General features: G+C 40.5%; 2 protein-coding genes across 3 annotated transcripts; both read right to left on the bottom strand.

Moving 5' to 3' along the window:
• Positions 1-1172: 1172 nt before the first annotated feature.
• LOC145123921 (putative disease resistance RPP13-like protein 1) lies at positions 1173-19758 on the bottom strand. Its single transcript, XM_079059105.1, has 5 exons — positions 19730-19758; positions 19635-19640; positions 19331-19394; positions 1928-2213; positions 1173-1705 (listed from the first exon to the last, which is right to left on the bottom strand). Exons 1-5 carry the CDS (start codon positions 19756-19758, stop codon positions 1173-1175), a joined length of 918 nt encoding a protein of 305 aa, XP_078915231.1.
• On the bottom strand, positions 18745-23693 carry LOC145161243 (putative disease resistance protein RGA3). Of its 2 annotated transcripts, none has more exons than XM_079080743.1 (5): positions 20154-23693; positions 19730-19844; positions 19331-19394; positions 19133-19226; positions 18745-19037 (listed from the first exon to the last, which is right to left on the bottom strand). In XM_079080743.1, exon 1 carries the CDS (start codon positions 23618-23620, stop codon positions 20159-20161), a length of 3462 nt encoding a protein of 1153 aa, XP_078936869.1. In that variant the 5' UTR covers positions 23621-23693; the 3' UTR covers positions 18745-19037; positions 19133-19226; positions 19331-19394; positions 19730-19844; positions 20154-20158. The 2 variants fall into 2 exon arrangements, with proteins under 2 accessions (XP_078936869.1, XP_078936877.1); XM_079080751.1 differs by having other exon boundaries at positions 19173-19226.
• Positions 23694-24815: the final 1122 nt, after the last annotated feature.

The raw sequence follows: 24815 nt of genomic DNA, 5'->3' as shown, positions 1-24815 counted from the left end.
ACAATATTTTTGGGTTTTTGAATTTTCTATTTTTTGTTTTGGTTTTTGTTTATTTCTCACACAATATATTTAGCACACATCTTCTTGCACTGCCATGACACCAACCGATCACCAAGAAATTAACATCCTCCAGGCGTTGATTTCCTGTCAAGCTCACAGCCTCCATAATTACTGTCAGCAAAAGCATATAAATCAAATTCAGAATTTTTTGGATACCAAAGACCCAATTTTCGGCTGCCTTTGAGATACCGAAAGATTCTTTTGACAGCAATAAGATGTGAAAGTTTAGGATTAGCCTGATACCGTGTGCATTGACAAATCGCAAGCAGATTTGGGACTTACAAGTGCGCATTAGCCTAGAAAATCAAAGTATAAACCAATATTTACACCCAAACAGATTTGGGACTTACAAGTGATATCAGAGCTTGGATTGTATCAATCAATATTTCCATATCTGGAGCGTATTTGATCTTATTTTTGAAGGATTTTTGCGTTTTTGGATAGATCTCTGCAAATTATGAGGGGTTTGTTCTTTGTGTTTTTGATAAAAACGAGACATTGTGTTTATACTTTGCTTTTCTAGGCAATTGGTTTTTCTGTAATATAATATACATTTGCGGCTGTGTTCACGGCCAGGTGAATGTTTACGGCCATATACCAGTTCACGGGCGTAAACCTGTTCACGGCCGTGAACCCATCTACGGCTCGTTCCCCATATACATATAAATAGATGTTAGGTGGGTGAGGAGTGGTTGATGAACAAAAGAGAGTTTACGGCTAAGAGAAGAGAGAAGAGAGGAGCTTAAGTGTGTGTAAGTTGTGTGTGAATCTTGTATTTGGATCTACATTCTAATCAAATCATACAAGATTCATCATCTTCTTCTTCTACTTCTTCTTCATTAGATCTGGTATCATCCGTTTGATTGGGATTCCGCACCATCAAACGGATCTGACTGATACACAAGCAGATTTGAGACTTACAATGAGTCACCTTGTAGAGCTTTAAGTGAAAAGTGGCGTAACTTGTCAAAAATTTCATTCGTGTCATCATCATCCAATCTAAAGAAAAACTCTCTTGCAACACTTGTGGACATGTCACTTACCAGGTCATGCATTTTAATTCCTACTAATTCGTCATTTGTTGAATATAGAAAAACCGATCTTAACTTTAGTTATTCAAAATACTGATGACCCAAACTTTCCATTGAACTTTCCATTGACCCGTTGCTTATTGATTTTGATTGGGACAATAAGCCTTCTGCCATCCACATTAGGACTAACGTTTTCTTTTCAAACATATATCCCCTGGGAAATAAGGAGCAGTATGCAAACAAGTACTTCAAAAGTGGATGGAGATGATTGTTGCTTAGTCTTAGAGTCTCATGGATCACACTTGCATCCTTTATATCCCATACCTCACTCTTCAATAACTTCTCCCATACATCACCATATTTACTTGTCTTCAAGACCCTCCCAATCATTCTTAGAGCCAGAGGTAATCCACCACATTTCTTCACAATAGCTTCACCATGCAACCGAAGTGTTGGATGTTTGTCAAAGTTTTTTTCACCCAACGCATGTTGAGCAAATAAAGGCAAAACATCTTCATTTGACAAAACATCCAAATGGTAAATATCATGAGAGGCTATCACCCCTGAAATCCTGCTACTTCGGGTTGTGATAATAACTTTACTTCCACGTGCACCTACAAGACCCAAACTTTCAAAAACTTCCCATAAAAGGTTGTTTACGTTCCATACACTATCAAGAACAAGTAGGAACCTCTTTTTTGAAAGTTCTTCTTTGAGGGACAGATTGATATCAAAAATTCTATTGCACCACTTCCCACTTACAGCTTCCAAAATGGACTTGCTGATATTTGAACATTCCTCAGAAACACAAACCCATGCCCTAAGTTGAAACTAACCCTTCAGGATCTTGTGGTTGTATAAAACTTTAGCAAGACTGGTTTTGCCTATCCCACCCATGCCAACTATGGACACAACTCTCACATCTTCATATTCCCCCGTCAACTTACTCAACAATCCCTGTATGTCCCCTTCCTGACCAATTATTTGTGACCCATTAACCAATGATATTCCCTCCAACCGCCTATATGACCCTAATTCAACAATTACATTCAAACCCAAATCATTTTTCCTTTCCAGAAGTATACCCAACCGGATGGTGATCTCATCCAACTTAGAACTAATCTGCCAACCATACATCATGATGTGGGAACCAAAATTACTAAAAGTTGGGAATAACTTCAAAACCTTATTGCTGGTGCTAGCACGGGATTCTTGATTCAACTTGTGTCGAATAGCTTCGGCGGTCAAATCATCGAGTAAGTCGTCTATATCGTAAGTCCATTCATGGAGATCGTACAACCACCGTTGAGTAACTATGTTTTTTATTTGCTTATTTCCTTATTTCTTGCATCAGCAAGCATAGCTTGGATCAGGGGCTAGGTTGTCTTCAATTTTTTCAGCTGAGTATCGATTCCTTTAGATTGAGCCACCTTCATCAAGTTTGCGGAGATGAGCTTATGGTAGAGCAAAGTGATGACTGCGCTAACGATTTCAGCCATTGGGATTTGGAAAAGGAATGATCGTTTCTATGTTAAGGGTTTTGGCTTGAAAGGAAAGGTTAAGCGAAAGGCTAAGGATATGGTTACCACCGACATGTCATTTTTCCACGTCTAACTCCAATGTTCACTACATGTTTTTTTATCTTTTAATTTATTTATTTATTTTATCATATTAAATAAAAAACAATTATTAAATATAAATAAATATTTTACTAATAAAAAATATAATAAATTAAATAATAAAACATAATCTTAAAATTCAATAAATATTTAAAGGTATATTAGAAATTAAAAAAATAGAATTTAAATATATAAGTCAAGGATCTGATCTGTAATTTCCAAAAATCATTTAAGTATAAGAAATTTTACTTAGGGTAGAAGTTGTAATCAGCCAAAACTACAGGGACCAAAGTTGTCAAGTCTTCATTTTACTGTCTTCTTCGTCACCTGCACATAGCCATTTTCTTCATCAGTTGGTGAGCTCTTTTGTCTCCATTTTCTTCACTCTTTAAAAAAAATTAACTTTTTTTTAAATCCACCCACGTTCACAAAGAAAGAAGAAATAATCAAATAGGGCATTAACTAATCACCTTTCTTGTCTTCGTCCATAGCAAGAACCACGCCACAACGCACACAAGGGCGGTGTTCACGCATAGCCAGCCTTGCCACGTCGGCCTTCACGTGTGGATTACTCGAGGATGACCCGATAAATATTGGTAAAGTAATCCAATTTTTGGATTAAATAAGCAAATAAGTTTTTTTTATATTTTTTCAAATACTTATTAAATTAAATAAATTTAGCCTATGTTATAAAATAGCAAAAAAAAATATGAGTTTTCATAAAATAGTCACACAAACCATAAATGATGGAGGCTCATTTGCAGTTTGGGTTACTCAGCTTCAGTTTCGTTTGTTATGTTGTGGTTTCGTGGTATTGTCTTCGATTTCGGTCAACTCTATAATTCTTATTTTATTTTTTCATTTCTAAGATGACGAAATCGCAGATGGCATGTGGCCCTCTATGTTTTCCTCTCATCTCGACTTTGGTTTCGTCACCTAGTTTTTTTCTAATTTTTTTTTAATTAAGTGTAAGTTTGACTACGGTATTTTAGCCTAAAATGGTAACATTTGGAAAAATATTGTAAGTTTCATATTTAATCCCTAATCGAAAAAGTTTGCAAAATGGTCCTTAAGGCTAGTATGCGGGGTGTACAGGGTGGTACGCTTAGCGTACTTGCCCGATGCGTGATCACGCCTTCGAACACGTACACAGGACGTACGCTTGTGTACGTATGGAAAAGTGAAACCTCCTAACATAAACATCACTAATTTCTTGTAGTTTTTTTTTTCAATAAAGGCAATATTCCGTCTTAATTTTTTTTCTTAAATAAGGTTTTTCAATTTCTATATTTTCCTTTCTTTTTAATAAATTTCCCAAAATAATTAGCAACATTAATTTTATAAGAATTATTTTTGAATATTTAACTAATAAATCACAAAAAGTCACATGTTTCATTTATTTCAGATAAGTAAACACTTTATGACACCACCGCTCCTCCCTTCTGCCATCTGCCTATTTCCCTCATTTTCTCGTCTGAATTCAAATTTTGAAATACAAACTCTTTCTCTCTAAAACCAATTTCTCTTTCTTCTTAAGACACGTTGGTGTCGGTGTTTCTTCTTCTTTCATTTGCTTGTTTAAACCGAATCTGCCCTCTTTCCCCCTCTGTTTCTTTCTATTTATTGTGTAATCGAGAAGGATGCTATGAAAGATACATGCACACACACTCTTTCTGTTGTCTATACACACACACATACACCAAGGTTGTAATGATAAAAAGCTTACACAAGCTCAACTGCATGCAGGGTTACATGTCTCTTTTTTCTAACCCTGATTAGATGTATGGTTATTTTTTTTATAGAATATGATGTTTAGATGTGAGGTAAAACCACTTCCATTTTCTCATAATTTTTATTTTCTTATGTTTTATTTGATTGGAGTCTGGAAAGGATCCGGTGGCGATAGACATAATTTATCCATTGAACAATTTATCATACAACATTTGATGTGAAAAAAGAAGTTACAATATTCCCCCAGTTATCTATCCAAAAGTTCACCATAAATATGAGTTACTGTTTTTTCCCCTTGAATTGATTTATTCTGGTGTTTTATCAGATTATGAACTGTTTGTTGGTGAAGTGTGCTATTTTCTATCTATATGGGAGCAACTGATAGACTATTTAGTGTCGATCATAATGAAATTTACTTCAAAGGAATGCCAATTTCAAATGGAATGGTATGACAACTCTATAAGAACATTTTTCAATGTAGTTTAAGCCATTTTAAAAAATTATAATGTGATGTGTTTTCTAGCAACTCTAGAGACATGAAGACTTTCTTCGTGAAGAAAACAATCGAAAGTTAGTTTCTTGTACAAGGCGAGGCTGATGATGCCATGAACCTTGGTTGCATAAAGGTATTCTATTTGTGTCATATCATTATTATAAACGTTATTTAGAAAGTTATATGAATTGATTTTTCAAATAAGTCATTGAATTAAAATGACCATCCTCCATTGTTGCATTGCTTTAGGTAGTGCTTGGTATAATGGAATCTCGGAGTGAATGGAATGGTTCATTGCCAAAAATAGCAATGTACTTTACCGGAAATCTTATTTATAACAATGTACTATGAATTTTTACATTACCAAAATTGTTGATTAGAGTAACACAAAAGTTTTAGTAAAAACAGTATTAGACGAATGTTATAAATATTAGACAATAGTTACGTGTTTATATTCTAGAGGGATCATAGTGTAAATATATCTATTATTAATACCTCATGTAATTGACATATTCAAGACACAATATACAATTCAACGATTACCAAGTTCATCTTGGTATCAGAGCTTCTATTCCCTAACCCTAAAATTGGCTCCACAATAGCTCTCATCATACCCATTGTCGATCATACAGATTGTCAACCAGACAACAACAATGTAACATCCATAAATTTTACGCCAAATTTAAACTTTTTCAATCATAAATAAAAATCAAATAGCATTGTTTACAAAAATGTTTTCAAATCATTATCCATCAGAGTGTCCCAAAATCATATTATAAGGATGAGGAGCGGTACGGTCACGCCTTCGCCTTGCCATGATCTCCTAAAGTACCTGAAATAATAAACTGAAAACTGTAAGCCCGAGGGCTTAGTGAGCGACCCCCAAAATACCAATACCATACTGACAATACCATATCAGTAATAATCAATCAATCAACATGCATACTGGGCCATCGGCCTGACTGGACCGCCCTACTGGGCCTACAGTCTATCTGGATCTATCCCGAGCCTTCGGCATGACTGGTCCGCCACGTGGACCTACAGTCTCTCCGGACTGCTCATATGGTATGTTGGCCTTCAGCACAAAGCAGGACCGCCTCAACCCAACCAATCAAGAAAATAACCATGTGCGCATAACTATCATATACTGGCATATACAAACATCAAACATATCTATCTCACTGATCATCAATCATAGAATTCTCTCGTAACTAGAGCACCGACCTAGCAGGTCACTAACATACCAATCCCTACGGATCATAAGAGCATAACATACTGTCTACCCTGATTCCGATCTAACAGATCATAACCACAAGTAGCATACCATAACAATAACAACTAAAGGGCCGGCCTTGGTGCCGTAGACCCTATCGATATAGTGAGGATAACTCACCCCGCAGATGTCAACTCGGAAGGTAAACTCCAACTCTCCGATCACTTGACACAGGATCCACCACTTATTATCATAGTACAATATACTCATAAGTCCTTAACCTTATAAGGTACTCCATAACCCACTAGTCAACCCCTGGTCAAAGTCAAAGTCCTCAGTCAAGGTCAACAGTCCATGTTGACCTCACTCGTCGAGTACCCTCGGCTACTCGCCAAGTTCCTTGAAGCACATTCCAACTCGCCGAGTCATCGGGGTGACTCGTCGAGTTCCTTCGATTCTCGATCAAACCTTAAGGCCACCCGCCGAGTTTCGTCCATGCAACTCGACAGATACACACGCATACACATCCCGAAGAAAACTCATTCGACTCGCCGAGTTGCTCTTGAACTCGTCGAGTCTATGGCAATCTTCATCGGACTCGCCGGGTTGTTCATCCAACTCGTCGAGTTCGCGGCCATCTGTATGTGACTCGCCGAGTCAACCTTGCGACTCGCCGAGTCCATTCAGTCCTTTTTTCATACAGACCTATTTTGAGCCATGCAGCGGCTCCAAATCACAGATCCAAGCTTCTAGGGCATGCTTATCACGTAAAGTTGCAAACTTTACGTGCATGCATGGCTATAAAGGCTCTAAATGCCTATTTTAAGTTCTTAATGGAGTTTCATGCTCAAGAGGGACCTCAATCATGACCAAAACTGTAACTTTATGCTTCTAGAATCCAAGGAGGGTCCAGATCTGAAGTTACAACTTCAGATCTAGCCCATAGCTCATCTTATCAACTTAATATTCCATAAAACCCCTAAAACTCAACCAATATAAGAGATCTACAAGGAAAATGACGATTTGGGTACCTCTAGAAGATGATAAATGAGATAAGTGTTGATTCCCACACTCTACTTGCTCCAATCTCCTTTTCCTTCAAGCCTTCTCCCTCCTAAGAATCTCTTTTCAAGCTTCAAACACACACAATGGCACACACACACGTATAAGGGCTCTCAAGGACTCTCTAGAACTGTAAAGAGGCCCAAGGGAGGCTAAGGTTCCTTTAAATAGGGGTGTAAACCCTGGGATTTAGGGTTTCATCTGCCAGCTCCTACTCGCCGAGTCCCAATATGGACTCGTCGAGTAGGTCGCTTAACACGCGATCCCACCCCGCTGCTACTCGACGAGTAGGGAAACCAACTCGTTGAGTAGAGCTTAACCCAAGAAATCTTATTTAAAACAATACCTGAGAATCGGGGCGTTACAACTCTCCCCTACTTGAACTAGACTTCGCCCTCGAAGTCTGCTGGAATAAACAATGTCGGGTAATGCTCGCACATCTTCGCCTCCGGCTCCCATGTCCACTCGGATCCCCTCCGATGTTCCCACTGTACCTTTACTAAGGGTATTTCCTTGTTCCACAAAATCTTCTTCTTCCTTTCCAAAATAGCCACAGGCCTCTCCATATAGTTCAGGCGCTCATCGACTTGAATATCATCCAACGATACCACTGCCTCCTGGTCCATAATGCATTTTCGCAATTGCGAAACATGAAATGTGCTGTGGATCCGGATGAGCTCCTCCGGAAGCTCTAGCCTATAAGCCACACTGCCAACCCTGGCAACAATCCTGAACAGCCCAATATAACGGGGACCCAATTTTCCCCTCTTCCTGAAGTGGATCACACCCTTCTAGGGTGAGACCTTCAGGAGAACCATGTCACCCACCTGAAATTCCAGCTCAGATCGGCGTCGGTCGGCATAACTTTTCTGCCGACTCTGAGCGGTCTGTAGTCGCTGTATAATCTGCTGTATCATCTCGGTAGTTTGCAGAACTACCTCTGTCCGACCCATCACACTGTGCCCAACCTCGCCCCAGCAGACTGGGGTCCTACACTTCCGCCCATACAACAGCTCGAAAGGCGGGGCGCCAATACTGGAATGATAGCTGTTGTTGTAGGCGAACTCTGCAAGCGGTAGGTGGGAATCCCAACTCCCACCGAAATCAATGACGCACACCCTCAACATATCCTCGAGGGTCTGAATGGTCCGCTCACTCTGCCCATTAGTTTGCGGATGGAACGCCGTACTAAAATGCAGTCTCGTACCCAATTCCTCGTGGAACTTCTGCCAAAAACGGGAAGTAAATCTGACATCCTGATCGGAAACAATGGAAACTGGGACCCCATGGTGAGAGACAATCTCGCGGACGTACAGGTCGGCCAACTTCTCTGCCGACGAACTCTCCCGTATGGCTAGGAAATAGGCACTCTTGGTCAATCGATCCACGATGACCCATATAGCATCGAACCTCTTTGTCGTCTTTGGCAACTTAGTGATGAAATCCATCGCTATCCGTTCCCATTTCCACATGGGAATCTCCAGAGGCTGCAGCTTACCATGCGGCCTCTGATGCTCGGCCTTGACCATCCTACAGGTCAAGCACCTCTCAACAAACCAAGCGATATCTCGATTCATACCAGGCTACCAATAACTCGAACTCAAATCACGGTACATCTTGGTGGCTCCCGGGTGAATAGAAAAACGAGACTTATGAGCCTCCTCCATCACTGTCTGGCGGACCCCTCCGAACATCGGAACCCAAAACCGACCGTAACGGGTCAACAATCTGCGGCTATCCTGAACAAACCGGGTGCTTTCGCCCTTAATCCTCTCCAACTTCCAGTTCTCTGGTCTCATACCCTCAATCTGAGCATCCCTGACCAAACCCACCAGCGGGGAATCCACCGCTATCCTCATACACCTGGCTGGGTAGAGGACCCGGCTGACTTGCGGCTCAGAGCATCCGCAACCACATTCGCTTTACCAAGATGGTAAAGGATCTGACAATCATAGTCCTTGACCACATCCAGCCACCTGCACTGCCTCATGTTCAGGTTCGGCTGATCCATGATGTGTCTCAAACTCTTGTGATCCGCGTATATAGTACAACGGACCCCGTACAGATAGCGCCTCCAAATCTTGAGAGCAAAGACCACCGCTCCCAACTCAAGATCGTGTGTGGGATATCTCGTCTCATGCGACTTCAATTGCCTCGACGCATAGGCTATCACTCGTCCCCTCTGCATGAGGACTGCCCCCAAGCCTGTGATGGATGCATCACAAAATACCACAAAATCCTCAACTCCCTCGGGGAGTGTCAACACCGGCGCCTCGCATAAACATCGCCGAAGGGTCTCGAATGCCCTCTACTGCTCAGGGCCCCACCGGAAATCCACTCCCTTCCTCGTTAGACGAGGAAAGGGTACGACAATCTTGGAGAAATCACGAATGAATCTCCGATAATACCCTGCTAAACCCAAGAAACTCCTGATGTCTGAGGGAGATTTCGGAGTCTCCCACTGCATAACCGCCTCCACCTTGGCCGGATCGACCAAAATCCCCTCCTGGCTAACGAGATGTCCGAGGAACTGGACCTCTCGCAACCAAAACTCACACTTCGAGAATTTGGCATACAGCCGTTCTCGCCGCAGAACCTCCAGCAACTCCCTGAGATGCTCATCATGCTGCTCTCGGGTCTTGGAATACACCAATATATCATCTATGAACACAATGACCGAGCGATCGAGCATCGGTCTGCAGACCCGGTTCATCAAATCCATGAACACTGCCGACACGTTGGTGAGCCCAAACGGCATCACCACGAACTCGTAATGACCATAACGAGTCCGAAACGAGGTCTTCTCCACGTCTTCCTCCCTCACCCTGACCTGGTGATATCCTGATCTCAGATCAATCTTGGAAAACCAAGATGCACCCTCCAGCTGATCGAAAAGATCATTTATCCTCGGGAGCGGATGACGGTTCTTCACCGTTAACTTGTTCAGCTCCCTATAGTCAATGCACATCCTGTGAGAACCGTCTTTCTTCCTGACGAAAAGGATCGGTGCTCCCCAGGGTGAACTACTTGGACGAATAAACTGCTTACCCAACAGCTCCTGCAACTGAGATGATAGCTCCTGCATCTCAGGAGGTGCCAGACGGTATGGCGCCTTAGCAATAGGGGCCGCACCTAGCACTAGATCAATCCACAACTCAACCTGCCTCTCCTGAGGCACTCCGGGTAACTCCTCCAGAAACACATCAGCAAGCTCCCTAACCACCGGGACCTCAGAAACTGAAAACTGCTCCCTAACCAGCGTATCCACCACATACGCTAAATAACCGGCACACCCGTGCTGAATATACTGTCGAGCCCTGGCTACCGAACAAAACCCTGATCCCAACCGGGTGCCCTCACCATATACTACAAGTTCTCCCCCACTTGGGGTTCGAACCACCACCCGCTGTCCCTCACAGTCGATCATGGGGCCAAAACGGCTAAGCCAATCCATCCCTACAATCACGCATACTTCCCCCATGGGGATAGGAATCAAATCTATCGGGAAAGACACCCCGAAAATCTCCCACTCGCATCCCCGGTAGACCGAAGAAGCAGAAACCCCGTGCTCGTTGGTGATCGAAACTTGCAACGGACATTGAAGATCATCTATCGGCACACTGAACCCTCTAGAGAAGGTCTGAGATACAAACGATCGACTCGCCCCCGAGTCAAATAATACCAAAGCAGGAAAAGAATTCACTAAAAACGTACCTAATCACAGGTACAATCAATAAGCATAACACAAATACAATAACTGAGACAGAGAATAGAAACGTACCAGCAACCACATCCGGTGCTACCTTGGCCTCCTCGGCCGTGAGCTAGAAGGCGCGACCCTGAGCCTTCGGAGGCTCCACCTTGACTGGCCTCCCATCTCCAATCCTCACAGTAGTTGGCGTGGAACCCTGCGCTGGCTTGACGGCGAGCTGCGGACAATTGGTCTTCACATGACCAACCTGATGACAATGGTAACAAATCCTCATATCTGCTGGAGGGGCGGACTGACGGCAGTCCCTGGCATAGTGCCCCTCCTTGCCACATTTGTGGCACCCAACTCCTGCTCTACAAACCCCCGAATGAACCCTGCCACATTTTCCACAAGTGCGGCTCTGCTGACCCCCAGACCGTGTATCAGCGGTCTTAGACCGCTTAGGCGTCGGCTGAGACTGTGCCGGTGCCTGACGCTGCTCCTTCAGCTGCAGCTCTATCTCCAACTCACGCCGCCTCGCGGCTTCCTGAAGATCCAGGAGGGTATCACAACGCTGTGTAGCCACAAACTGCCGTATATCCGTCTTGAGCATACTCAGATAACGAGTCATCTGAGACTGCTCTGACGCAAACTCCGGGCAAAACATAGCCCTCTCAGTGAACATCCGGGTAATCTCCATCACGGACTCCCCATCCTGTCTCAATGTCAAAAGCTCCTGAGCAAGCCGCTCCTGTTCCACGCGCGGAACGTAGCGGGTGCGAAACATATCCCGGAACTGCTCCCAAGTAACAACAGCCCGCTGATCATCAGTGTACGACCCATTCGTCAATCTCCACCAGTCCTTTGCCCCAAGCCTCAGTAGGTTCAGGGCACACCTGACCTTCTGGTCAGCAGGACATGAGCACGTGAAGAAACAGCCCTCCACGTCAGATAACCACCTCATAACCCTAATCGCATCATGTGTACCATCAAATGTCGGGGGCTTCGTATTATCGAAGTCCCGGTACTGGAAAGCCCTGTCGACTCCTCCTCCAACCCCTGCCGCAGTTACAGCTAAAGTGGCTGCAGCGGCTGCTGTCTCTGCCAGAGCTGCATATCGCTCATCAAAATACTCAACCATCACGGTCTTGATCGACCCAAACATCTCTGGTAGTTGCGCTCGGAAAGCCGCAGTGACCTCATCGTGCAGAATCTCCCGGATCCTGGCATCCAGTTCCTCTGTCCCTATCTGTACCACGGGCTCAGGTGCAATCGGCACCTCCGACCTTCCGTCTCCCGTCCCCGACCCTGACCCGGATCCCGAACCGGATCCATCAGCAAAACGTCTCGTCACAACCATACTGCAATTACACTCAATATGTCAGATAAACAATATAATGTCGGGAGACCAATACCCTCAAACCCTAGGGGTTGTGACTTCCTTGCTACGCGTATGGGTCCTGTGCTTCCAGTAGTACGGGCCCATACTACCTTCCACACCTACCCATATTTGTCTCAAGTATCACCACAACGCCCTAATACTATACTCAACATAATATGCACTCAACCCTCACTAATAGGGGACATCGCCTATCTTACAACTGATCCCACAGCTCCATACAACTCACACATCCATGAAACTTCCATCAGCCCCTGCAGCGCTAGTGTATGCTAGCTGCACATAATGCTGGACCCGATAGACTTTCGAATATCCAATCCTACACTAAGGTCGAATCAGACATTCTCAGGCTGTAAGATCTTGACTATACACATCCGTGATGCATACACTAAACATCTACAGTTATGATGTCAATTCCATATACCAGAAACCCTAGGCTAATAGGCATTACATAATCAGGCAAATCTATCATGCGATTCCGTAAGATCCCTAGCCTAGCACTAGCATGATGTTCTAACATATCAGAATATCAAATAACTGTATGGTATTTTGGGGTTAACTTACAGGCTCCGACTGATCGTACCCTCTGCACCCTCCATCCTTTATTTTGAAAACCATTTTAAAAACTTACTTTCCGAAAACCTTCTTGATTTGAGACTGGATTCACACGAGTGTTCCTCCAATTCACTCAAACCAAGGCTCTGATACCAACTTGTAACATCCATAAATTTTACGTCAAATTTAAACTTTTTCAATCATAAATAAAAATCAAATAGCATTGTTTACAAAAATGTTTTCAAATCATTATCCATCAGAGTGTCCCAAAATCATATCATAAGGATGAAGAGCGGTACGGTCACGCCTTCGCCTTGCCATGATCTCCTGAAGTACCTAAAACAATAAACTGAAAACTGTAAGCCCGAGGGCTTAGTGAGCTACCCCCAAAATACCAATACCACACTGACAATACCATATCAGTAATAATCAATCAATCAACATGCATACTGGTCCATCGGCCTGACTGGACCGCCCTACAGGGCCTACAGTCTATCTGGATCTATCCCGAGCCTTCGGCATGACTGGTCCGCCACGTGGGCCTACAGTCTCCCCGGACCGCTCATAGGGTATGTTGGCCTTCAATACAAAGCAGGACCGCCTCAACCCAACCAATCAAGCAAATAACCATGTGCGCATAACTATCATATACTGGCATATACAGACATCAAACATATCTATATCACTGATCATCAATCATAGAATTCTCTCGTAACTAGAGCACCGACCTAGCAGGTCACTAACATACCAATCCCTACGGATCATAAGAGCATAACATACTGTCTACCCTGATTCCGATCTAACAGATCATAACCACAAGTAGCATACCATAACAATAACAACTAAAGGGCCGGCCTTGGTGCCGTAGACCTTATCGATATAGTGAGGATAACTCACCCCGCAGATGTCAACTCGGAAGGTAAACTCTAACTCTCGGATCACTTGACATAGTATCCACCACCTATTATCTTAGTACAATATACTCATAAGTCCTTAACCTCATAAGGTACTCCATAACCCACTAGTCAACCCCTGGTCAAAGTCAAATTCCTCAGTCAAGGTCAACAGTCCATGTTGACCTCACTCGCCGAGTACCCTCGGCTACTCGTCGAGTTCCTTGAAGCACATTCCAACTCTCCGAGTCATTGGGGTGACTCGTCGAGTTCCTTCGATTCTCAATCAAACCTTAAGGCCACCCGTCGAGTTTCCTCCATGCAACTCGATGGATACACACGCATACACATCCCGGAGAAAACTCATCCGACTCGCCGAGTTGTTCTTCAACTCGTCGAGTCTATGGCAATCTTCATTGGACTCGCCGAGTTGTTCATCCAACTCGTCGAGTTCACGGCCATCTGCATGTGACTCGCTGAGTCAACCTTGCGACTCGCCGAGTCTATTCAGTCCTTTTTCCATACAGACCTATTTTGAGCCATGCAGCGGCTCCAAATCACAGATCCAAGCTTCTAGGGCATGCTTATCACGTAAAGTTGCAAACTTTACGTGCATGCATGGATATAAAGGCTCTAAATGCCTATTTTAAGTTCTTAATGGAGCTTCATGCTCAAGAGGGACCTCAATCATGACCAAAACTGTAACTTTATGCTTCTAGAATCCAAGGAGGGTCCAGATCTGAAGTTACAACTTCAGATCTAGCCCATAGCTCATCTTATCAACTTAATATTCCATAAAAACCCTAAAACTCAACCAATATAAGAGATCTACAAGGAGAACGACGATTTGGGTACCTCTAGAAGATGATAACTGAGATAAGTGTTGATTATCACACTCTACTTGCTCCAATCTCCTTTTCCTCCAAGCCTTCTCCCTCCAAAGATTCTCTTTTCAAGCTTCAAACACACACAATGGCACACACACACGTATAAGGGCTCTCAATGACTCTCTAGAACTGTAAAGAGGCCCAAGGGAGGATAAGGTTCCTTTAAATATGGGTGCAAACCCCGGGATTTAGGGTTTCATCTACCAGCTCCTACTCGCTGAGTCCCAATATGGACTCGTCGAGTAGGTCACTTAACACGCGATCCCACCCCGCTGCTACTCGACGAGTAGGGCAACCAACTCGTCGAGTAGAGCTTAACCCAAGAAATCTTATTTAAAACAATACCTGAGAATCGGCGCATTACAAACAATCATCCACATCGATCAACACATATTACCATTCTCCTTCTCTTTTTTCGACGTCAGCCAATACAATGCCGACTCTGACAGCATTTACCACTGCCAAGAAAACAGCCAACAACTCTCATAAATTTGCCTTTACTTTGTCCCCAAACAACTATGGCTACTGGAAAACTATGTTACAACCCTTTCTAGTTACTAACAACCTGTTTGGGTACGTTGATGGCACCATACATTGCCCACTGGCCACCATCATCGTGTCCACCACTTCCACTTCTACAGGAAAAGAAGGCGACACCGTGACTACATCCACATCTACAACTAACCCTTGTTACAATACATGGGTCTATAAGGATGCGCATGTTCGATGTCCACTGTCTCTAAGACAGTCTTTTCAACATGTTCAAAGTAATACATCTGGTGATCTTTGGCTTTCTTTAGAAGGTGCTTATGCTTCTCATACCTCTTCTCATGAATTCTTAAAACCCAACTTCTGAAAATCATAATGAATGAAATGAGCCCTCCTCTGCTTGCTTAACTGGTCCACAAGAGTATTCTAATGCTCTTTGCTAATATTGGCAAACCAGTTAAAGAAAATGATATTGTCATGCTGGTTATCTTGGGCTTAAGAGAAGAATACAATGTTTTGAAATCTGCCCTGTTAGTAAGACAGTCGCCAACAGCCTTTGTTGAACTTCATGGTTTACTGTCGACCATGACTATATGATCAAGAAGATCTCCACAAAGGTGCCACCGGCCCAAGCGTTCATAACCACCACTAGACAGCCCAGTTTCCTAGTTTCTTGGATACTTGCTTAGTTTCTTGGCTAATGGTTCGTCTCTATCACAAGATGAAGCAATCCAAGTTTTTCAAAAGCTTGCACAACAGCTGGAGTTATAACTCAAACCAACCAATTCAACATCATCCCAAGCTTTTTACACAAATTAATCAGGAAACAATCACAACAACCGATCAACACACAACCGTAGGCGTGGGAACTACAACAATCGTCCACAAGGACAGGTAATCGAAACCAATTTAGTTGGGCATCTAATCAAAATACTTTGTATGGTACATGTAACAGGTGCAATATTGGGCATGCTCTATCTCAATGCCCTCTTCGTAATCCCTCAACCATATGCGTGAGACAACAACAACCATATGCTAGTTTAATTTGCAGATTATCGATCCTAGGCCTCCTCTACCTAGGTCACTGGACTGGCTCCATTCATCATGTTGTATCCGATCTCTCGAGCTTTGATGTCTTTACTACTTTACTACTTTCTTTTCTTACAATAGAACGACAATTTCAAACCAAACTAAAATTTGTTCAAACTGATTGGGGAGGTGAATTCGAAACCTCTCTAAGTTTTTCTCATCTCTCGGCTTTACTCATGGTCTCTCCTATCCTCACACAAGCGACAGATGGGTGTGGTCGAGCGTCGTCGCCATCATGTGGTCAAAATCGACCTTACTCTTCTTGCTCAATCTGGTGTTCCATAAAGGTTTTGGCATTATGATTTTGACACATCTGTTTATCTCACAAATTGTATGCTTTCTAGAACCAACTCCAATATCTCACCTTTTAAACATGTTTTCAAACACAAACCTGATTTTTCCTTTCTGCGTGTATTCAGTTGTCGATGCTATCCACATCTCCATTCATATAACAAGCACAAAATGGATTTTAGATGTATTTCATGCGTTTTTCTTGGATATAACATCTCACACCATGGTTATCAGTGCTTTGACCCTCTTTCCAAAACCTTTATATCACTCGTCGTGTTCGTTTTCATGAACAATTCGTTCCTTACCAAATCAACCTACCATCTCCACCCACATCTTCCTCTGATCCTTATACACCCTCTATCCTAATCTTGGACCTGCCATAACCGCTCCATCTAATACTCCACCACCTAGCTCTACACCTCCTACATCACCTACACCATCCCCTACGTCATCTTCTGCACGCACAACATAAAGACAAAACCAAACCACAGAAACCAACATGATCACATGTTCAATAAAACCTTATGCAACTATAAAACAATAATAGAACGGAAAAGAAGTCTTTTGTTTTCTTCTTTCCAGTAAAACGAATGTTTAGAATTCAACGAAGCATTCCTCTTTCATAGTCACACCCAAGGAACACACATCCAAGGAACGCAGTACGAACACCATAACTACGAAGTACCAACCCTAGGGTTTTGTTCGTGAGCCACACGACCCATCGAACTAGATTCCGTTACGCGAAAACAAAGATGTTCTTTGAGAGGGGACAGAGGCTGCCAATTTTTGGGTTTTTTTCTCATGTGAAAATCACATGTTAAATTTGGTCATAGGCTCCTCTATTTATAAGGGAGGTTTAGGAATCCTTATTAGATAATTACTTGGTCACTAAATAATTATCTAAATAATGACTTTCAAATCTTTACACTTAAACCCATTAAGTCTACAAGTTTCTATTAATTAGTTAAACACTTAATTAATTAACAAACTCTCATGTCAAATTGTTGCTTTTATTTGTATTTGCATTTAACCAAAAAGGACCTTGCTATTAATATTAATATTACCAACTGGTGTGACTATGATCACTATTCCAACAATCTCCCATTTGTACAAGTCACCCAGCACTGTTTGGTCCAATACTTACTAATAATAATCCGCAAAGACTTTTTCCATCTAATGCAATTGTTGCACTCATAAGATCTAGCTATGGAACAATCCTTAGATAAGTGATTAAATATTCATTTGCTCTTCAAGATATCTATATGAACCCGAGTCTGTGACTGTGGGCACCATTTCCAACAGTCTCCCATTTGCAAAAGTCATCCAACTCTGTTTGGTCTGATATATACTAATAATTAGCAGAGAGTTTTCTATCCGATGCAATTGTTGTACTCATATGAAGTAGCTATGGAACAACTCTTAGATATGATCAAATATTCCTTTGTTCTTCAGGATAAGGATATCTGTATAAACCTGGGTCGTGGATAACATGATTATGTTTCCATTGTGTTGTGTGTTGCTTTAAAGATTGGCCCACGTATCTAATAAGTATACATTGTCTTGAGAAAAACACTTAAAAGAATATGATATGTAACTTGATACATTGTTTAATAATATAAAATCATTGGGGGTGAAATTCCATTTGGACTGAAAACTTTGGCATTAAAATATGGTCATTTGTTGGGGGTTACAACCTAATTGTAAATATCTTTCGAACTCTTTTAGTTATTGAATTTCCATGTTTTGTGTAAGGTTCAACTCTTATCTCTTTTAGTTACGTTTTAACCTAACAAATAATATATATATATATATATATATATATATATATATATATATATATTATAAAGAAATAAGTTTATGGATAAGATAATAAAGATAAATGAATAAAAGATAACACAATGATATATATAATTAATAATATATTAAGATAGTTCAAGGGTCTCAAATGTAAATTTAGAGTCTCGTAAACAAGACTAATAGTGTTTTGAGTGGGGCCACACCCCTTTATTTGCAAATAAATTATAAACCATAAAGGGCCCTATTTATTATAAGTATTTATACAAAGAAAAATGGGAACAACCTCATTTTTGCAAAAAGATCGATGTGTGTGGGTCTTTATATTTGGTTGAGGTGGCTTTTCTTTTCTTCAATGACAAGACCGATACTGGTATGGTTACAATTGTTACAATTAATAATCATAACTAGGTGGTATCCCGCACTTCGAGGCGGGCCAAAGTGGTATTTAAAAGTACAATGCTTTAACAGAAAACATATGAAAGTAGAATCTTACAATTCAAAATTAGAATATGAAATTACAGTTTTAAACAGTTCCACTATTTCAGAAAGAAAGTAGGAAGCTATGATTCAGAAACAAATGTAAGTATGTTGCTACTGTGTCTATTGAAAATGTAGTTGACACATACAAGGATGCTATTTACCAACTGTTTTTTCTAGATCCTAGTAGCAACTCAATTTCACAGCAGTAGCTTCAGCGCCACCTGGCATCTGCCTTGCCTTGAGAATATGTTCTAATTCTGAAATAAACCATGATAAAACACATGTTACCATACACTGGTCAGAAATATCTACCCAATTATAGCAGTGTGCTTCCACTTTCAAAATTACTTACTTTTCAGTCATTAGAAAGTACAAGATTTTGAAATCTTCACCTTTCGCAATCAAAATCTTCCAGTCTAAAATCCTCATCCTAGATGAATATATACCTGTAATCGTTCAAAATTAAAAGTTGAAGAGGGTGTTTCAACAAATATTGCTTATTTTACTTTTATGACAAAACCATGAGGCAAAAAGCAAAACATCAACAAACCTGGAGTAACGAAACTGCAAGAACAAACGTATTATGTGTCTCCAACATGGAGACGTCTCTGAACCTATTCAACATATTGGTCATGTATGATTAGACAAAGATAAGAAATAGGAAAAGCATAGATGTTGGTAAACTCAATGATACATATATGGTCAAGTATTATCCGATAGAGAAAAGAAATGGGAAAAACATAGATGCTGGTAAATGCAATGATGTATGTGGAGTTTTATGGCACAATTTATTCAAAAAATTGAACTATAAACATAAAAAAGACATACAAACTATGTAAAAATACTTGATTTACATGACTCTACAACATAACAAAACTATAAACATAAAAAAGACGGAAAAGATTATATTTTTATAAGAACAAAAACAAAATAAACACTTCTTTTTTACCTTATTAACTCTCCATCTCCAAAACCCATCGTACTGAACCACTCTTGAAGGAGTTCACATAGAAGATGCATAGTCACTATCTTCCCATCTCATGGTAATCTTGATCTGATACGACCTGTAAAAAAAAAATAGCAGATTTGATTCTAGTGTCGATCAAATAATGCATTCCAATTTCAACATTCATCTGGAGTTGCATAACTTTCAAACAAAAATCTAATCAAACTTCATAAAAGGTCCTGAAATTACATAAAAACTGTTGTTTGTTTTAGAGGAAAATTCATGTAAATTTTGCACTAGAAAGTACTGAGTTTGACTCTTTCCAAAAAGGGAGTACTTACACAGATTGATCCTATAGAAACAAAATAACTTCAGCAAAAAAATATAAACTGATAATGACAAATTGAGAGGGAAGGTAACTACATACCTTTTCTACAGCCACAGTTTTACTGTCAAAGATGAAGTTGTCTCGGGCAGATCTCTAAGTTTCGGGCATGACCAAATATGAAGACTTTTAAGGCAGGGCAGGTGTTGTAAAACCTCTGAAAGTGATTCCAATTCCATAAAACCATTCAGTCCCAGAGATGCTAAAGATGGTGGAAGAAGAAAACATGATGTAGAAGTAGTGGTATTGCTCGCATGTTCTCCCACAGCAAATGAAACGACTCCTGAATGTTTTCCATATAGAAGTAGTTCAACAAGTGAGGTTGGAAATTTTTGTGGGCCCCACTCTGACATGGGCTTATTCAAGTATCCTATACCAAGGCTACGTAAATTAGGAGGCCACAACCCACAAGGAAAGGAGTAATCCATACTCGGACAATCACATATAAACAGTTCTTCCAAAGATTTGAGACTCTCCAAATGCTCATGAGGAAATGATTTTAGATTGTTGCAGCCATGGATGTCAAGAGATCTTAGGGAAAACATGATTGAGGAAGGGAGTTGAAGCAATGGTGAGAAGGTCAAAGATGTCATTTTACGACAACAACTTATCACCAACCTCTCCACACGATTTGGACAAATCAAACTCTCTAATGCGTCACAGTTACGTACCTCCAACTTCTGTAAACTGCTAAGAAACTCATAGTCCTCCGTTTCTGGTTCCCCTAAGTATTTTAATTCATCACATCTATCAATATATAGATCTTCAACGGCCCCAAGACACATTAAATGTTCTTCATGTAGTTCAGCAAGTCCTTTAACATTCCCCATTTTCAATGCGATAAGCGATGAAGTGGCACCAATAATGCTTCTTAACACTTGTTCCAAACATCCTTCTACATGTAAAACACGAAGTGATGGTATAAATCCAATTGACACTTGTACCAATCTCGGACAATGTTTTATAGATAACTCACGCAGACGAGGAAACGGTTTTTTAGTTCCATAGTAATTGCCACCACTAATGAACCATCCCATCCATTCTTGCATATCATCAAATTTCAAAACTTCAAGTGATGGAAAGGCAACACCAAGGAAAGAATTAGTAGATGAAAGTAACTCAAAATCCACTGTCTCCACCTCATTCATTCTTTTAACAAACAATTTACCAAGTGAAGGTAGACGTCCAAGCATTGGTAAACAATCATTTCTACACCCACATAATGTAAGCTCAGTTAACTGGTCAAATGAGGGATCACTGACCCAATCAGGAAATGTCATTCCTTTGTAGAACAAAATCTTCAGATTTCTCAACTTATGATGAGGCCTTAGCTCTTCAAGTACTTCATATTCAATCATCTCATTCCGATAATCATCAAACACATCACTCCATTCCATATCCAAAACATCAAGACCCTCCTTTTCATGTAAGTTGGCATCCTTTGCTTGCAGTGGACTTATCACTTTGTCCAGCCCCATGATAGAAAGTTGGCCTTGAAGATTCGATAGATCCTTAAGGTCGGATATTTTGAAGCCGTTATCTCTTTCAATAACAACCTTTGGTAGAGTTTGTAGACTCGTCAACCCACCAATCCCTAAGGGCATCTTGTTTAACTTTGGAGTACGACTTATGTCAAGATGCCGCAGGTTTATTAAGTTAACAAAACTTTCAGGCAAGGCAGATAACTCATAACAACCACTAACCAACAAGCTTTGTAAATTACAAAGGTCACTTACTTGTTCAGGCAAACATGTGATTCTAGTATTAGAAACATTGAGGTACCGCAAATGCTTGAGATCACCAATGGATTGAGGGATCTTTGTGATATTCCAACCACTTAGGCTGAGCACCCTTAGGAACTGTAGGTCAGGAAGTAATTCAACAAGAAAATTGTTCAATAAGTTATTACTTTTCCAACCAGATGACATTAGTAAGAAAGTCCGCAAACGTTTGGATCTTTGTAATTCCTTGATCAGCTTTTTATATGAGTCGCCTTGTAGAGCTTTAAGTGAAAAGTGGCGTAACTTCTCAAATGTTTCATTCATGTTTGATACATCCATCTCTTCATCGGATCTAAAGAAAAACTCTCCTGCAACACTTGTTGCCAAGTCACCTAGAAGGTAATGCATTGTATGCCCTACTTCGTCATTTGTTGAATATTGAAAAAATGATCTTGACTTTAGCTCTTCAAAAGACTCATAACCCAAACTCTCCATTGACTTGTCGCGTATTGATTGGGACAAGAAGCCTTCTGCCATCCACATTAGGACTAACGTTTTCTTGTCAAACACATAGCCCTTAGGAAAGAAGGAGCAGTATGCAAACAACAGCTTCAAATGTGGAGGGAGATGATAGTAACTTAGTTTTAGAGTCTTCAAGACCCTCCCAAGCATTATTAGAGCAAGAGGTAATCCACCACATTTCTTCACAATAGCTTCACCATGCAACCGAAGTGTTGGATGTTTGTCAAAGTTTTTTTCACCCAAGGCATGTTGAACAAATAAAGACAGAGCATCTTCATTTGACAAAACCTCCAAATGGTAAGTTTCATTAGAGCCCATCACTGATGCAACCCCGGTTCTCCCGGTTGTGACAATAACTTTACTTCCAGGTGCACCTACAAGAGGCGGGCTTCCAAGAAGTTTCCATAAAAGGTAGTCTATGTTCCATACATCATCAAGAACAAGTAGGAACCTCTTCTTTGAAAGTTTTTCTTTGAGGGACACATGAAGCAGATTAAGATCAGGAAATCTTTTGGCCTCCCCGCTTACAGCTTCCCAAATGGACTGGCCGATATGAAATATACTGTATGCCTCAGTAACACAAACCCACGCTCTAAGTTCAAAGTGATCCTTCAGTTTCTCCTCGTTGTACAAAACTTTAGCAAGAGCGGTTTTGCCTACCCCAGCCATACCAACTATGGACACTATGCCAACATTTTCATCACTTCCCAACAACTTCATCAGCAATGCCTCTTTATCCCTTTCCCGACCAATTATTTGCGACTCAACTGGAATTTCCTCCAACCGTCTCTCCCTTCTATATGACTCTACTTCAACAATTACATTCAAATCCAAATCATTTTTCCTTTCCAGAAATGTATCCAACTGGTTGGTAATCTCATCCAGCTTAGAACTCATCTGCCGACCATACATGATGCTGTGGGGACCAAAATTACTAAAACTTGACAATAACTTCAAAACCGTATTGCTGATGCTAGCACGGGATTCTTCATTCAACTTGCGTCGCATATCTTCGGTGGTTAAATCATCGAGTAAGTCGTCTATATCGTAAGTCAATTCATAGAGATCGTACAGCCACCGTTGAGCAGCTATGTATGTTATCTGCTTATTTCTTGCTTCAGCAAGCACAGCTTGGATCAGGGGCAAGGTTTTCTTCAATTTTTTTAGCTGAGTATCGATTCCTTTAGATTGAGCCAGCTTCATCAAGTCTGCGGAGTTGAGCTTCCCACAGAGCAAAGTGATGAAGGCGCTAACGATTTCAGCCATTGGGATTTGTAAAAAGAATGATCGTTTCTTTGTTCAGGGTTTTGGCTTGAAAAGAAAGGTTAAGCGAAAGGTTTTTGGCCTCATAGATATTGGTAAAGTAATCCAACTTTTGGGATTAAATAAGCAAATAAGCATTTTTTGTTTTTTTTTTCAAATACTTATTAAATTAAATAAATTTAGCCTATTTTATAAAAAGGATAATGTCTTAAAAGGATAATATATTTTTTCATTTATATATATTTGGGCATTAGTTTCTTTCGTCTATATTTACCTTTTCAACTTGTTAAACTATTCACATTCAGTCTTTATGACCGACTACTCCAAGTTAGTTGGTAAAAATGACTTAATATGGTAATATATTTCTTACATTGTACACATTTAGTCCTTAATATTTTTATACACATTTAATCCTTAATATTTTTTTTGTTGCAAAATAAGTTATTTTTTGTTTTTGTATTCATTCAGTACTTATAAAAAATTTCTTTGGATTTTTCTCACGACATCTTACGTGAGACGTTTGTATGGGGATTTTGATGCTTATGTACGTCGCGGTCTCGACTACTTGGTTGCTTAGATCATGTGTTATGAACGTCATAAATTATTCATACAATCTCGGATTTTAACGATCTTTATATCCATGCGTTCGTATTTTAGTCTACTACAACTTTCATTTAGATTACTCCTGTTAAAAAGTAATATATTTTTACTTACAATCTTTATATACATAGGTTTTTTATAAATGCATGTATGAATGTTTTTTTTATAAAATCATAAGTAAAAATATATTACACTTTGAACCAGAGTAATCTTAACGAAAGTTGTAGTGGACTGAAAAAGCGAATACGTGGATATAAAGATCGTTAAAATCTGATATTGTATGAAGACGTTACGACGTTTATAATACAAGACCTAAACCAAATCACAAGACCTGCGCAACCAAACAATCGAGATCGCAATGGACATAAGCATCAACAACCTCAAACACCTCATAAATGATTGTCTCATGTAAGATGTCATGAGAAAAACCTAAATAAATCATTCATAAGTATTGAATGAGTATAAAAACAAAAAGGACTTATTTTGAAAAAAATAATATTAAGGACTAAATATATACAAAATTATTAAGGATTAAATGTGTACAAAATGAGAAATATATTACCCTATTATGTCATTTTTCTCGGCTAACCTAAAGTAA

The sequence above is a fragment of the Lactuca virosa genome, chromosome 1 (assembly GCF_052849685.1).
Source record: "Lactuca virosa cultivar CGN04683 chromosome 1, Lactuca_virosa_CGN04683_v6, whole genome shotgun sequence".
Lineage (NCBI taxonomy): Eukaryota > Viridiplantae > Streptophyta > Magnoliopsida > Asterales > Asteraceae > Lactuca > Lactuca virosa.
This window is presented reverse-complemented; position numbering and strand designations above follow the sequence as displayed.